Raw genomic sequence first — 15,048 nt, 5'->3', positions numbered from 1 at the left:
CGCACTAGCACGCCTGGTTTAAGCTCGACAGTGGAAACATGGCTGCTGTGTACAGACGTGATTTCTCAACCACCCTGAAAAACGTAAGTCTGTTTACATTATGCTCAAACTTTTATTTTTATTGAATTATTCATTTTCAGCTGCTCAGGAATATTTGAAGAATGTGGGTAACTATACAGTCTCTGGTCTGATAGTATTTTTTCTCTATGGTGCGAGTTACCGAGGACCAGCAGCGGTTTAGTTATTCACATCCATAGTATGTTATTTGTTCAGCAGAAGAAAGAACTTCATGCAGTTTAGAGCATCCTGAGTAAATTATGACAGGATTTTAATTTTTGGATAACTCATTCCTTTATACTGCCTTACAAAGGCAAAGTGCAGTAACTACGCAAACACTGAAACTGAGAAAAATGCCTTTAAAGTTTTTACATCAGCCAGTCAAACATGCTTTGGGTAGATTAGTGGAAATGCATTCATTTAAAGCCTTTTTAGGATTAATTTTTTTATAGATAAAAACCATGACCATTAATGTGACCTTTGACCACTAAAATGCAGATACTGCACTCTGCCTTTGGATGACTAAAACACTATTGCAAAAGCAAAGTGCAGTATCTACAAACTAAATCAGATTTGAAAAAACTAGTTAATCCAGCTTTCTTTTTGTGTTTCTTACTACATGTTGATTGTTTTAATAACTTTAATAGTTTTATTGGTGTTTGCATGCTGTGTACAGTATGTTAAAATTATTATGTAATACAAATGAAACGGTGATTTGTCCAAAACGGATGAATATTTATCAGTTAAGAATTAGTTTTTTGCATGGTCTGGTAGTCATATGGCATATGACAACTTTCATTTTGATCTGACTCCAACGGTAAGTGATTCTTCAATGTGACCACACTACTGGTTTAATGTTTGATTAGTTAACCCCATTAAACCTCTGGGGTCCGAGGTGATTCTGGGGCCCCTGAGATGACATGCCCTGACATTTGTGCTTATTTCAGCTACTTGTATATTATAATTTTTTTATTTTATTCAACACAAACTGTGCTAAAATAATATGTGAGTGAGATTGATCTACATGTTTGCATTTTTGTAGGAAAAAAAATTATGCATGGTTAGTAAGTTTTGGGGGAACATGCTGCTGAAATAAAGTCCATAAAACCCACACTGAACAGTTCTGAATAAGAGTTTTGAGTCATCAGTCTTGATGTGAAAATCATTCTGCTAACTCATTCACAGAAAACAATATATTTATTTAAATTTTGTAAGACATGTTTTGTGACAGACTTTATGCAAGGGAGTGAATGTCATGAATATTTACTGACTGACTCCTGAGAGACAAAGGACCGTCTCCTAATGGTCCATCAGTGAGTCATGTGACTGAGAGACAGGGAAGACAGGATGTGAGGAGATGGAGAAAAGGAGTTTCTTTATTTTAAAAATATAATCAGTCCACATGTGCGGGTATCGGGTGGCACGCCATCTCCAGGTTTTTGGACACTCTACATGGATGTGAGGAAGAGATATTGGTTTAAGGACAATATCAAAAATAAGTAAAAGATTGGTATGACATTGGTGTTACAGTGCTGTCAAAGCATTTTAGATGTGTAAAATACAGAATATAATTACACAACAGAAGTTATAAAGGAAGAACAAATTCAATAAAAATAAGTCTCTCTCACAAACATACAAACACATATATTCACTCCACTTGACCTGGAGGGTAAATATATATTCAGTCATCCAGATATAACTTAATATTTGCTGTATAAATATTCCCCAAAAGTAAACATGCAAAAGTGTTGAAGACCTGGAATCTCTCTCATGCTCCAGAGGTCACATAGCGGGGCCCCACATCTGTGTGTGTGTGTGTGTGCGTGTGTGTGTGTGTGTGTGTGTGTGTGTGTGTGTGTGTGTGCTGGTCCACTCCTCTGTTTTCACTCTGTGAGCCAGACGTGTGAAAAGCGCTCTGCAGTTCTCAAAAGATTTTATATTTCAACTTAAAACTATTCACATAGTTTTATTCGAAGCTCCGCTGTCATTGTGTACAGACGTGATTTCTCAACCACCCTGAAAAAGGTAAATCTTTTTACATTATGCTCAAACTATTATTTTTATTGAATTATTCATTTTCAGCTGCTCAGGAATGTTTGAAGAATGTTACCGAGGACCAGCAGCGGTTTAGTTATCCACATCCACAGTATGTTTTGTGTTCAGCAGATGAAAGAACTTAAATTATGACAGGATTTTAATTTTTGGATAACTCATTCCTTTATAGGCCTATTGTCTTATTAAAATTTGAATAGTCAGTTAATATAATATTCAGCTGGTAGACATAATCATTATGTTTTTAGACATTAGACATATTAATAGGTTATAATTAATGTTAGACCCCATTTATTAACTTAAAATTTATATTTATCATAAATATATACATGACTCATAATCATGTCATTTAAAAAAATAAGCATGACACTTCTTTTTAAAAGTTTACTCTATAATATTCAGATGACACTAATGGCTGTTTTCTCTGTGTATTTCAGCACTGGATGAATGTTTATGTATTATAATGTCATTAGCACTGCTGGTGTTTCATTTACTGCAGAAAATGAAAACAAGGGGAAAAAAAGCATTGATTGATTGATATTAAAATGGGTAAAGTGCAGGTTTAAGAGATGCATCATGCTGTAGGAGCTATTTTCAGTTATGTAGTGTTCTTTTTCTTCATAATAACAGGTATTTATGTTGTTGAATCGGCATCATGACCGGCCACGATGCACTTAGCAGTTAGATGCTTCTTTTTAAAATTATCGTTTGTTGCTGTTTGAATTTTTGAATCAAAAAGGAGTCAGTAAATAGATTGGAATATGTATTTATTTAAAGGAGCTATGTGGAGGTTTTTACTTAAAAAAAAATCTTTAAGATAGAGTTTTCATTTGTACATGTATGAGCCAACCATGATGTAAAAAAAAGAATGACACCTCGACTGTCCACCACGGTTGCCTCTATCAGCCTGTAGGCTCAATTGTGTGTGGAGGAGTTGGGCCCGAATTGGCGCGAAAATTCACAAAATGTGACGTCATGTGCGTTCTCGTCTACTTGGGCTTACAACCGTACGGCACGCCAGCCATTATAGTAAGCAGCGGCAATAGTGTTTTCAAATGGACTCTGCGGATGGAAAGAAGCGACCAGCCTCCAGCACAATTCAGACACCCATGGACACTCCTCGTAAGTTAAAAAAAGACAGTGCGCACTGAGAACGAGCCACTGGTGTCAGTAACGGTTAGAAATTTCAGAACCTACGCAATGCTCCTTTAAGTATGGTCATTGTGTGTTATTGTCAGTCTTCTTTACAAAACAACGCATCAGAAACAAGATCGTAAAATGGACAATCATGCACCAACAAACAATCTGTACACATTGATTTCAGAGAATGGTAAGATAACTGTGACTTTTCTGCCAGCATAAACCCTCTGCCCCACATCTTAATTTTTGATTTTAAGATAATATGTAAATATTAATAGAATACATTTACCTTCCAGACTGCCATTGGTTGTTAAATTATTCATATAAATTGTCAAAACAAAATTTTAAATAGAATAGTTGATTTAGTACATTATATTAATGACATGTTAATTAACGACACATATAAATATTAATAAGAGCGATATTAAAGGTGACTTTAATTTTTTGTAAGTACATGTGCTATGACAAGTAAATGAGAAAATGTTCCTTTTTATTTTCCATAATAACTTATTAGCTAATGCTATTATATCTAATGATGTTACAACTTAAGAGTAAATGCACACTTATTTAATAATGGGGCATCTTCCCCTGTGTTTTAAGTGGTGAAGCTGTACAATATGGGGAATAATGTTTTACGATATTTAGTTTAAAATATTGTAACAAGTATTTTTTGTGTGAATTGTTGAATTGAATAGACACAAACAGTAGGCAGAGAAATACTGTAACCATGGTCATTTGTTTTGAGTTTGTTTGTATATGTTTTGACACATATTTTTATGTCTCATATTGTTAGAAATAATAAAGTATAGAGTAGCTTCAAGCAATGTTTCTTAACAATTAAATAAAGTGAATAAAATTAAATCTCTGCTGATGATCATGTAAATCTTTTCAGGAGTGCTGATTTCATGTTAATAGTTCCTGTTTTCTCCTCTTTCATGACGCTGAAATCTTTAGATCACCTGTAAACTGGCACTTAAAGCTCATTACATTGGTGGAAACAGACTGAAACCAACTACAGTTCACCAAATTGAACAAGAAATCTTTGCTGCTTACACATCTGTACAATTTTATACTTCTGTTTTATTAATGTAATTTTTATATTTGATTTATTTTATTTATGCATGTTTATTCATCCATTTCTTTGTTAGTTTGTTCATATGACAGATAAACGAATGAAAAGATTAATGTTTATATTAGATCGACTCGCAAATAAATAAAAAAACTCATTGAAAGTGAACTTTTACTTTTATCTATCCATCTTTGAAAATGTGAACACAAAACTCAGAATACTTAAAATGTGTGATATAATGAAAACATTATTAACTGATTATTTTGGATTTTAGCAGATTTGCTATTCCTGCCACACTGCTTGAAGCTCCTCCCACAACAACTCACCTTCACTGAAGCTCCTCCCACAACAACTCACCTTCACTGAAGCTCCTCCCACAGCAACTCACCTTCACTGAAGCTCCTCCCACAACAACTCACCTTCACTGAAGCTCCTCCCACAGCAACTCACCTTCACTGAAGCTCCTCCCACAACAACTCACCTTCACTGAAGCTCCTCCCACAACAACTCTGCAATAAATGCTAGGATATTCCCATCAGCCTAGAAGTGGAGCAGAGCTGAACATTGAGAACATGAGTGATCCAGAATCCTGCAGATTGGAAAACGCGGAGACTGAAGAACAAAGAGGTTGGTGTTTATTTTTGAACCGTCATTAATGATTAATGAACATTATAGTCATATTTGTAGTATAAAAAGCTTGTGAAATATTATTTCATATTTATTTAAAATGTCAAGTAATACACAGGACACTTTCTATGAACTGGGTACAAACTGGAGTCTAAAACTGAAATTTTCTGTCTTTTTTATTTTCAACAAATGGTCAAGGAAAGGAGGCGTAAGAAAATTCCAGATTTCCTGAATTTGATTTACATCTATATCTGCTTCAAAAATTTCATATTTACTTGTATTGAACTTATAGAAGCCAGTCATGGTTATTTTTTACACGTTTTGGTAATAGGGTTAATGAATGCAGTCAAAACTGCTCTGGGGTGTGTTTTCACTACTTGCTGTTTTGTGTGTGTTCACTTGGATGGGTTATATCAGTGTTTCCCAACCCTATTCCTGGAGGCAAACCTTCACTGTGTCTCAATGTTCATGCTTTCCATCCTAAATAGTATGTGAGATTAGAATAAGTGTGTCCCAAAGCATAGTATGTAGGATGCCCAAAGTCCCCAGATGGGCTACTATTTCAGGTAAATTTTTGAAGTTTGGATCTGTGCACACCGTAATGGCTAAACTTAACCACAATCCATTCCGCTTTGGCGAAAGTTTCGGTCCAGAACTACAAACACTAATAAAATGTGTTTGAAAACTACAAACATGGCGGATGTGTAATCGACGGTTAGGTAGGGAGGTTTACAAAAAGGATTTTGAGTTAGTAATACTGTGTTCCAGGCAGGAACCTTTTTGAGCCCGTAAGTCACGACTTCAAACCACGATCTTACGGCTTTGTAGCGTTCCAGGCAAGTCACGCCAAACTTCCTGAGCTCAAGGAATTGTAACTAGATTAATAATTTTATTGCAAAATAAATTTATATTGTCCTAAAATAGTTTTTTCAATGTGTACCACTCGCATATACACTGCATCCATAGGCAATATTATCTGTAGGGGCTGCCATTGATGTTTTGCGTGCTATGTGACGTCAGAGCTCGGAACTGGGAGTACAGTAGGTAGACATCCAAAAGGCCTCTTTTACCGCCGCGGCGTCTGTAAAGTGCTATTTGCATATTGGCGCTTTAACCTCAAGTTATCAAACAAGCGCTTCAAAGCACATTTTCGCAAATAGACGTCAGTTTTGCCTCGATGATGTGTTATATTTGACGGCTTCAGTCACAAAAAATTAAAGAAAAACACTATAGTTAAAATATTTAAAATATTTGATATATTTAATATGTAATATTCACAGATGAAAGTTTGGTACTTATGAAGTTATGTGCATTTCTTAGAACGAATTCAAGCAGGATAAATGTCAAGCCTGTGCCTGTGCTTATATTTTCTCTAAGCTACATGGTATTAAACCATATTTTAGATTTGATACATTTAAAAGGTGTGCAGTATTATTTATATTATATGAATTATGTGTTATATTATTCAAAAGAAATTGTGGTTTACTTTGCATCGGAGCATTAAAAGTGGTAGGCTATTTTAGGGGGGTTGGCTACATGGATTAATATGCAATGTCAATATTTTCATATAATATGCCTATATTTAAATTTATATTTTAAAATTCCTTTAATAAAACAACATGCATTTTTGTTATTCATTACCTGTCCTTTATTTTGACAGATAACTTCTTGGCAAAAAGACATCTGTCTGTAAACTGATTAAGAAATTGTTGCATGTTTAAACGTGAAGCGCTGTATAATTTCGTTCACATTATTTATGCATAATTAGCCTAAAACAAGAAATGAATAAATTAAACCTGCACGATTTAGCTAAATCTTTGAAACTCTAAAGAATGGACGGATTAATAAACTGTCCTCACGATTAAACTCAAGTTCTCAACATAAGTGATTTTAAAGGGAGCCTTCTTTACTTGCTTTTAGTGCTGGGCGATGACATATGGCCTAAAAAAAAATCTGATTTATGATTTAAATCGATTTTAAAATCAATATTCAAATGACAAAGAAATTTTTCAAAACAAGTTTTAATATAGTTATAAATTTATAGGGCTGCAACTAACGATTATTTTGATAATCGATTAATCTGTCGATTATTTTTTATGATTAATCGATTAATCGGTTTATGTACTTATATTTTAGTTTTGCCCATTTTTTCCCCAAGTAAATTATTAATAAAGGGTCTTTATCATTCAGCATATATTTTGTTAAGAGATTTTAACCATTTTGCATTGTCATATCCTCATCAAAAATATACCTGGAGTTTTGTTTTATTATGTGTTAGTAATCCTTTGTCGAACTCTTCTGCAATCAAAACACTGACCCATAGCAAATTTCACAAGGAGATTTCAAATAATGTTTTCACCGTGGCAGTACTTAGAGCTCCTAAAGTAGTTTAACATCCTGAACAAAGCTTATTAAGGAATCTTTCAGAACATATTTTCATGAAGAAGAAGGATAAAACAGAATAAAATTGCAGTACATTGCATTTTATTATTTACTGGGAAACAGCTTTATAGCTTATGCTGTGAAATTGTAAACAATACTTCGAAAAAAGTGCCAATGGCATGAAACCTGAATGGAACTCAAGTTTTAAAGTAAAATCCATCAGAAGGTTGTCCAGAAAAAAAATGGACACACAAAAAAACTTCTGTGTGAAAAAGAGCAGTGAATACTTAGAAAAAAGTGCATTTCAAATATATTTAAACATTTACCTCTCTCATTCAGTCATAATTAGGCTGCAAGACTGAATTATGAACTGGTAAACGACAAACTTGTAGCCGGTGAGGTGGCAATTAGTAGAGGGCATGGCCAGGTAGGTAGAGGGTTTTTAAGCGGGCACCTCTAGGGAGGCCTAGAGAGGAGGTCCAATCTATTGTGTGGAATTGTGCTGTTTGGTAGCCTTCCCTGGTGCGGTGGTGTACAGACGTGGTGTGGTTGAGAAGGTAGGCCAAGCAAATATTGATTGTTTTTGTACGAAAATAGTTTCATATTTATGAAGACTTTTATTTAATTCGGGAATTGTTTTAATGCAGATGCCAAATAGTGTGGATTTGTAGGCCGCTGGTCATGCCCGTTTCCATCTTGGAAGTTAGTCCAGGATTAGTGGTGGTGTTGCAGGTAATTTGAGGTTTTTTATAGTGTTTGTAAGTGTCTTGGTTTTATTTTCGAACAAGATTAAAGAAATGCATTTTGGGGTTATTTTTGTGTATTAATTTGTATTGTTAATGTTTTTGTTTTTGTATTAGGTTTAGTTGATCCCTGTTCTTCTTGAGTTTGTTTTGATTGAAAGCGCACCGCTTTCTCCTTCTTTCCAAAGCGCTCGGGCAGTTGCGCCCCTAAGGCGTCTACCTTTGCTAAGCAACCATGATGTGCTCTCTCCATGAAGATGCGGAAATTTCAGCAAAGATAAATGGATTTGCAGCTCAAAAAATCGCACCCGCAGTGCGCTTGCGGCTCTCTGAAAAGTTGAGATGTTTTTTAACTCGATGCGGTGCGGACGCGCCTGGAAATACGGGCGCGGCGCTTCCATTATGAAGGCGCATACCTACATTGGAAATAACGAACTTGAGCGAGCAAAAGACGCGATACGTGAACGGCCCCTTAAACAATTCAGTAGTGCAGAGTTTACAGGTTACTCTTCTTTTTTGAAGGCTTAAAGTGAAGTACTCCCACATCCCGCTGAATGCTGCAGAGACGCTGTTCGGGAAGCACGTGACATAAAACGAAGCCAGCTATTGGCTATTCGCTACTTCCCCTGCTGTACTTTAAACCTCCGGTGGCTCATTACTGCCACACTTTGGTCACCGCAGATTTGAAATATGCACAAAATGAGCCGCTTACGGCAAATAAAAGTTATTTAGCAACTAATTGATGACTAAATTAGTTGACAATTATTTTAATAATCGATTTTAATTGATTAAATCGATTAGTTGTTTCAGCTCTATAAATTTATAACTGAGACAAGATGATAAAAAAACTGTAATGTAATATTACCTTAATGCTGGAAAGACCTTTATTTTATTACTATTTTATATTTTGTTAATAGTAGCCCATCATGCATCTAACCATCCACTCAGCATTAAGAGCTGTTCAGATTAAAACTTGCAGCTCCGCAGTGAGTCAGTGTCATGGATGGAGGACAGAGCAAGTGTAAATATATTTCCATCTCGTTATGCCGCTGGTTTAGGATTTTTTTTTTTTGGTTCTTATATAACTTATTTGTAAATAGAGCAGACACTGTCTGTGTCTACACCGAACGTGAGAGTTGTCGTGCGAAAAATGTGTCTAAACTTGATGACATCACACTACAGTGTCAAATCATCTGAACACAGTGTCAGAACATTTCATCATAAACAGAACGAGCATCAGTTCACTGATGGGGATCGTGTCCAGTGTATCCATCACTGGGTTCTGCTGTCTTTTGTTGGATCTTTCCACTTGTGTCCGGTGAAGACCTGGCGTGCATTTTTTAATGGGTTATGTTACAGCCCTGCTTGTTTTTAATGTTTTATAAAATATCTGTATTGACTGCAAGGTCATATTATCGAATTATTTACTGCCATGGGACCTACAAAAGTAAAGCTTGGCGAGTCGATGAACGAGCATTGCTGCAGGTTGCTTTTGGCGGATGTGCTGTGCTTGTGTTGCTGCAGTCGTCTTCATTTCATCGGGTGAAACGTCTCTCTCACTCGCAGCAGAGTCTGTGAGCAGCAACAACTTCCCCTCTATGTGCACTGACACCAGAAACACGCTCCGCCTTCACTCCGTGGATAAAGTATTTCAGTATGTTTGAAATGTTATGTTCATAACGTAGCCTATAAAAAAATAATAATAATAAAAAAATAAAAATAACAGAAGAGTTAAAAAAAAGCAGCTGCATTTAAATGCAGGTGTGTAAAATATGTGCAAGATTTGCACTGCGCGTGTGATGCTGGATGTGCAGCATTTATTCTTATTTGTTTTATCTTCATTACAAATCTTGTTTGGTTTCATTTTGGATAATTGCATGTAAAAAATAATTTACGTTGTAATGCATATGCAAAATGTGAATTAATATTCATATTCAAGTGTTTGTGCAAAAATTATTAATGCGCATCAATGACAGGGCACATTAATATTCAACATTCAATATTAAACAATCTGTGAATGTTGCATTTCTCTCGTCGGAGAGAGCCAGCACTGTGAATTTCATCTTGCAGCAGACAAGAAAACATTTGTTTATTAATAAATAATTAAAAATGTCTAATTTTTCACAATTATTAGGCTACTTCATGTACTTTGTGGCAAACTTAATGGATGTGCTTGAGCGCGGAATATATTAAGATTTGACTATGTAAATTTAATATAAACCTCTGATTAGTTGAATATAACAAATGAACAACTAGAACTAGAAAAATCTTAAGGTCGGGGCAGACCATTTTTTAGTCTATAACCAAAACAACAGTCCTATATAAACCAGTTCAGCAAGTTTGAAAGCTTCATAAGACACTGTCCATATGAAAGAGCAATTCACACCTTTATCTCGACCCCCACAAGCCACACATAACTAACCCCCAAAACCCAACCCCCTCCAGCTGAACAGAATTCGGTCTGTGTTTTGGCTTTACTGAATCAGATTGAGGCTAATACAACTTATTGATCATGAGCCCAACATTTAGCAAGCGGGAAAACATTCATTCTACCTGAAGGAAGACGTATTTCACTGAGCTAATGCTGTTAAATAGAGAGAGAGAGAGAGAGAGAGAGAGAGATAGAGCGAGAGAGAACTTGTGTTAATAATATAATTAGAACTAACAATGTAATTAGATTTTTTTACATGAACAACTCCTGTATAAAATGGGACAGCAACCTTTATATCACACATTTTTAAATCTTCCACAGCTGAACAACGCGAGGGGGATCTGCGCCAGAGCGCGTGAAGTGAATGTGATGAACGAAGTCATTTTCAGATGCAACGGAAAAAAACAACAACAACCTGGGTATCCTAGATTAGGCCCATGCAGGCTCTGCTCTGAAGTATATAATAATTAAAATTACTGTTAACCCAGAGTAACAAATTTTAATGGATTAATCGCCTTTTTTCATTTGCTGCATGTTTTCTTTATTATTTTTAAACTCGCTAAAAAATAAATTTGTGAGGAAAAAATATGAGTCGTGTATAGGTTGCATTTTAACGGATTAATCACCTATTTTCGTTTGCTGTATTTTTTTTTTATATATATTATATAATTCATGTATAAGTTGCATTTTATTACATTTAGAAATAATAACGTTATCATGTACAAACAGGATATATTTAGTTCCCTTCACTTTACAACAAATCCTTTAAATTTAACAATAATATCAGAACAAAACAAGAATTAAAAATATATAATTCTAATGGATAAATATAATTGCATTATATAATTATATAGGCTTAGCTATAAACAAAAAATATAGAATAATAATTTCAAGCTAAGCATAAGGTAAGGTTGGGCTTTCTCATTCTCTCACTCGGGAGAAATCCGTTTTCCATATTCGTGATGTTGCCCATTTGAAGCTTAAGTATTATTCTTGAAGTAAAATAGGCTTTTGTAGTTCACGTGTTTCAGTATCGATGGAAAAAAATCATAATTAACAATATGTGGAGTAAATGGATCGCTGCTAACGCTGAATGTCTGGTGAACGACTGCTGTTTCCAGTGAATATGTGCACTTGACACCAGCGTGATCAAACAGCTGAAACAGAAAATATTAAATTTTTGGTCACACATAAGGCAAAATTCAAAAATGCAAACTTTTAGTAGTTTGAAAAGACCAAGAATAATATAAGTTAATAATAATTATTTTTAAATGCTGGACCATTCTCATTTCGCTCTGCATATGGAACCTGAAGATTTTTTTTAAACCAAGAATGAACCGAAATGAAAATGAATGCATATGATCCTTTGTGTAAAGGTCTTCTTTAAATTTTTTATGAGTAGACTGTAGCCTAAGACTATCCTACATTTTGAAATTAACTTAATATTTAAGATGTTACAATGTTATATCATAATGTTAATGTTGTTTTACTTCCTCCTTTTATCTCATTTTACAATTACATTAATTTCGCAATCTGTCCCTGTGCGCCACCTGGCGGTAGTTTCACAAATAATTTTAACACGCGACTGAATTACAGTTAACGCCCGCGGCGGTAATCCCCATTTAGGTTGTCCACCTACTGTACATCGATCTAGTACGAGCTTACGGGTGGGAGGTCACGGGTTTGACTGCCGTTCCAGTGTATTTTCATGGCTAGAAGGTTGGAAAAACACGGGTTACTGGAACACGGCATGATAATCAACATTTAACCTGGTGAAAAATATTTATTTATTGTTATCTGTGTTATTTCATCTGCAACAGCAATGTGAACTTTTATAAACATCCATTTGGTCGTTAACTTTTAAATGCGTCATTATGCAGAAAATATGATCAGACTTCTCCTCATGAAAGAGGAGCAGATCAGTCGTGATCAAATCACGACTGGCAGATCAACTAGCTACTTCTTTTCTCTCCAGTATTGTAGGATGCTAACTTAAATGAAATGTGGAGGATGTTAACTGTGACAAGATGATTGACAGGCCAGTTTACAGTGACAGGGTGCTCCTTTAAAGACGCAATTGTGTGACATGATAGTATGTCCCAAAGCTTGCCTACTCTTCTACTACACACTCAAAAGTGTACTTTTTCATTACCAAAAGAGTACATACTTTAAGGGCGTAATATAAGTAGCCACATTGAGATGCATGGCAACCCTCCCTTATCTGACCGATATATTTCTGGTCCTGGAGTCTCTACTTAAGAGCTGAATAGTTGATTTAGCTGTGTTTGATTAGGAAAAGTTGGAAAATGTGTAGTGTTGGTGTGCCTCCAGGAACAGTGTTGGGAAACTTTCACTTTCACTACATTTTGTTTAAAAGCTGAGATTGAATCAAGATTCAGTGGGTCAGTGCTAAGGCTAAAATGGCTTATTTAAATTGTCCTCATTCATTTAAAATAAGGATTTGTACCGGTATTGTTTTAAAAATAACAACTAATCAGTGTGCCTAATTCATGAAAAATTCCAGGGACACAATTGTTTATTAAAAACACACAATTGTTTAATAAAAATTTACTGAACTATTGGATTGCAAGATATTCTGGTGTTACATCTGAGTTTACTTTCTCAATCCCCTTTAAAGTTAATGATGACTTACAGGAAATAAAATCCCCCATGAGCTGTTTGGAGAATACATGGATGAAAATAAAACTTTTTATTTTTATGTTTTAGACTTAATGGAACAGATCGAGGAGAGTGAAGAACTGAGTGAAGGAGAGGAGAAAAATCAACATGTCAAAACTGGAGAAAAGTCTGTTAGAAGAGCAAAAAGTTTTTGCCCTCGGACTGGAAAGAGATTCCCAAACAAAAAAAGTCACATGAGGGTTAATGGTGGAGAGAAGATGCACACGTGTGATCAATGCGGGAAGAGTTTCACACAAAAAAGTAGCCTTAAAGAGCACATGAAAATCCACACTGGAGAGAAAACGCACACATGTGATCAGTGTGGAAAGAGTTTCACACAAAAAGATAACCTTAAGAACCACATAAAAATCCACACTGGAGAGAAATCACACACATGTGACCAGTGCGGGATGAGTTTTGCACATAAAGGAAACCTGAAGAAACACATGAGGATCCACACTGGAGAGAAGCCACACACATGTGACCAGTGCGGGATGAGTTTTTCACGAAAAGGAAACCTGAAGAAACACATGAAAATCCACACTGGAGAGAAGCCACACACATGTGACCAGTGCGGGAACAGTTTCACACGAAAAGAACACCTTAAGCTACACATGAGAATCCACACTGGAGAGAAGCCACACACGTGTGATCAATGTGGACAGAGTTTTGTACAAAAAGGAGCCCTTACTGTTCACATGAAGATCCACACTGGAGCGAAGCCGTACCCATGTGATCAGTGCGGGAAGAGTTTCAGAGATGCGGACACTCTTAAATTACATCTGCGTTCGCATTCTGGAGAAAGGCCATTTTACTGTGATCAGTGCAGGAAAACATTTACATCAGCTTCAGGCCTAAGTGTCCACCTGAAAATTCATATAAAAGAAAAGCCTCACATGTGTTCTTTGTGTGGAAAGCATTTTAGTTTGCTGAGTGTCTTAAAAGAACACCAGAAAAGACACAATGGTGTGAAGGATCACATGTGCTTTGATTGTGGGAAGAGCTTTTTTACTGCCGGTGACCTGAAAAAGCACCAGCCAGTTCACACTAGAGGAAGGCCTTACAAGTGTTCACACTGTGACCAGAGATTTGATTGGCCAGGATATCTGAAAATACATGAGAGGATCCACACTGGAGAAAAGCCGCACACATGTGATCAGTGCGGGAAGAGTTTTGCACAAAAATCAAACCTTAAGATTCACATGAGGATCCACACTGGAGAGAAGCCGTACTCCTGTTATCAGTGTGAGAAGAGTTTTACATTCAGCGTAAACCTTAAGACACACATGAGGAGCCACACTGGAGAGAAACCGCACACATGTGATCAGTGTGGAAAGAGCTTTGCCCAAAAAGTAAACCTGAAGACACATATGATGATCCACAGCGGAGAGAAACCGCACACATGTGATCAATGTGGGAAGAGTTTTGTAAAAAAAGACCACCTTAAGGGACACATGAAAATCCACAACAGAGTCAAGCCACATGTTTCACACTCTTAAGTTACATCTGCATTCTCACTGTGGACAACATCCCTTTATCTGTGGTCAATACAGTATAAGAACGAGCATTATACCTGAAGAAACGTGTGAAAGACAAGCCTTACTATTGTTTTATGGCTGGGTGTTGTGGGAAAACAGATGTAAGAATGTGTTTAAGATTCACTGATGTGTCTTGATTTAACGTGTAATGGAAAAATTAGTTTCTATTGATTTTGCATGACCTTATATGCTTCTGAAACATTGTATACTGCATGTGTTTTCTTAGAAGTGCTGTGTAGTCACAGTGAGAAATGGGTTTGGGGTAAGATGTATGACTTTCAAAAGATCCACAGGGCCATGCTGGGCTGAGAGGGGGAACAACTGGGAGAC

General features: G+C 36.0%; 1 protein-coding gene across 2 annotated transcripts; it reads left to right on the top strand.

Moving 5' to 3' along the window:
• The first annotated feature begins 1,947 nt into the window (after positions 1-1,947).
• On the top strand, positions 1,948-14,766 carry LOC132137113 (gastrula zinc finger protein XlCGF57.1-like). 2 transcript variants are annotated; one of them, XM_059547459.1, is made up of 4 exons: positions 1,948-2,082; positions 4,593-4,945; positions 13,229-14,350; positions 14,602-14,760. In XM_059547459.1, exons 2-4 carry the CDS (start codon positions 4,837-4,839, stop codon positions 14,625-14,627), a joined length of 1,257 nt encoding a protein of 418 aa, XP_059403442.1. In that variant the 5' UTR covers positions 1,948-2,082; positions 4,593-4,836; the 3' UTR covers positions 14,628-14,760. The 2 variants fall into 2 exon arrangements, with proteins under 2 accessions (XP_059403442.1, XP_059403435.1); XM_059547452.1 differs by having other exon boundaries at positions 13,229-14,766.
• The last annotated feature ends 282 nt before the right edge of the window (positions 14,767-15,048 follow it).

The sequence above is a fragment of the Carassius carassius genome, chromosome 1 (assembly GCF_963082965.1).
Source record: "Carassius carassius chromosome 1, fCarCar2.1, whole genome shotgun sequence".
Lineage (NCBI taxonomy): Eukaryota > Metazoa > Chordata > Actinopteri > Cypriniformes > Cyprinidae > Carassius > Carassius carassius.
This window is presented reverse-complemented; position numbering and strand designations above follow the sequence as displayed.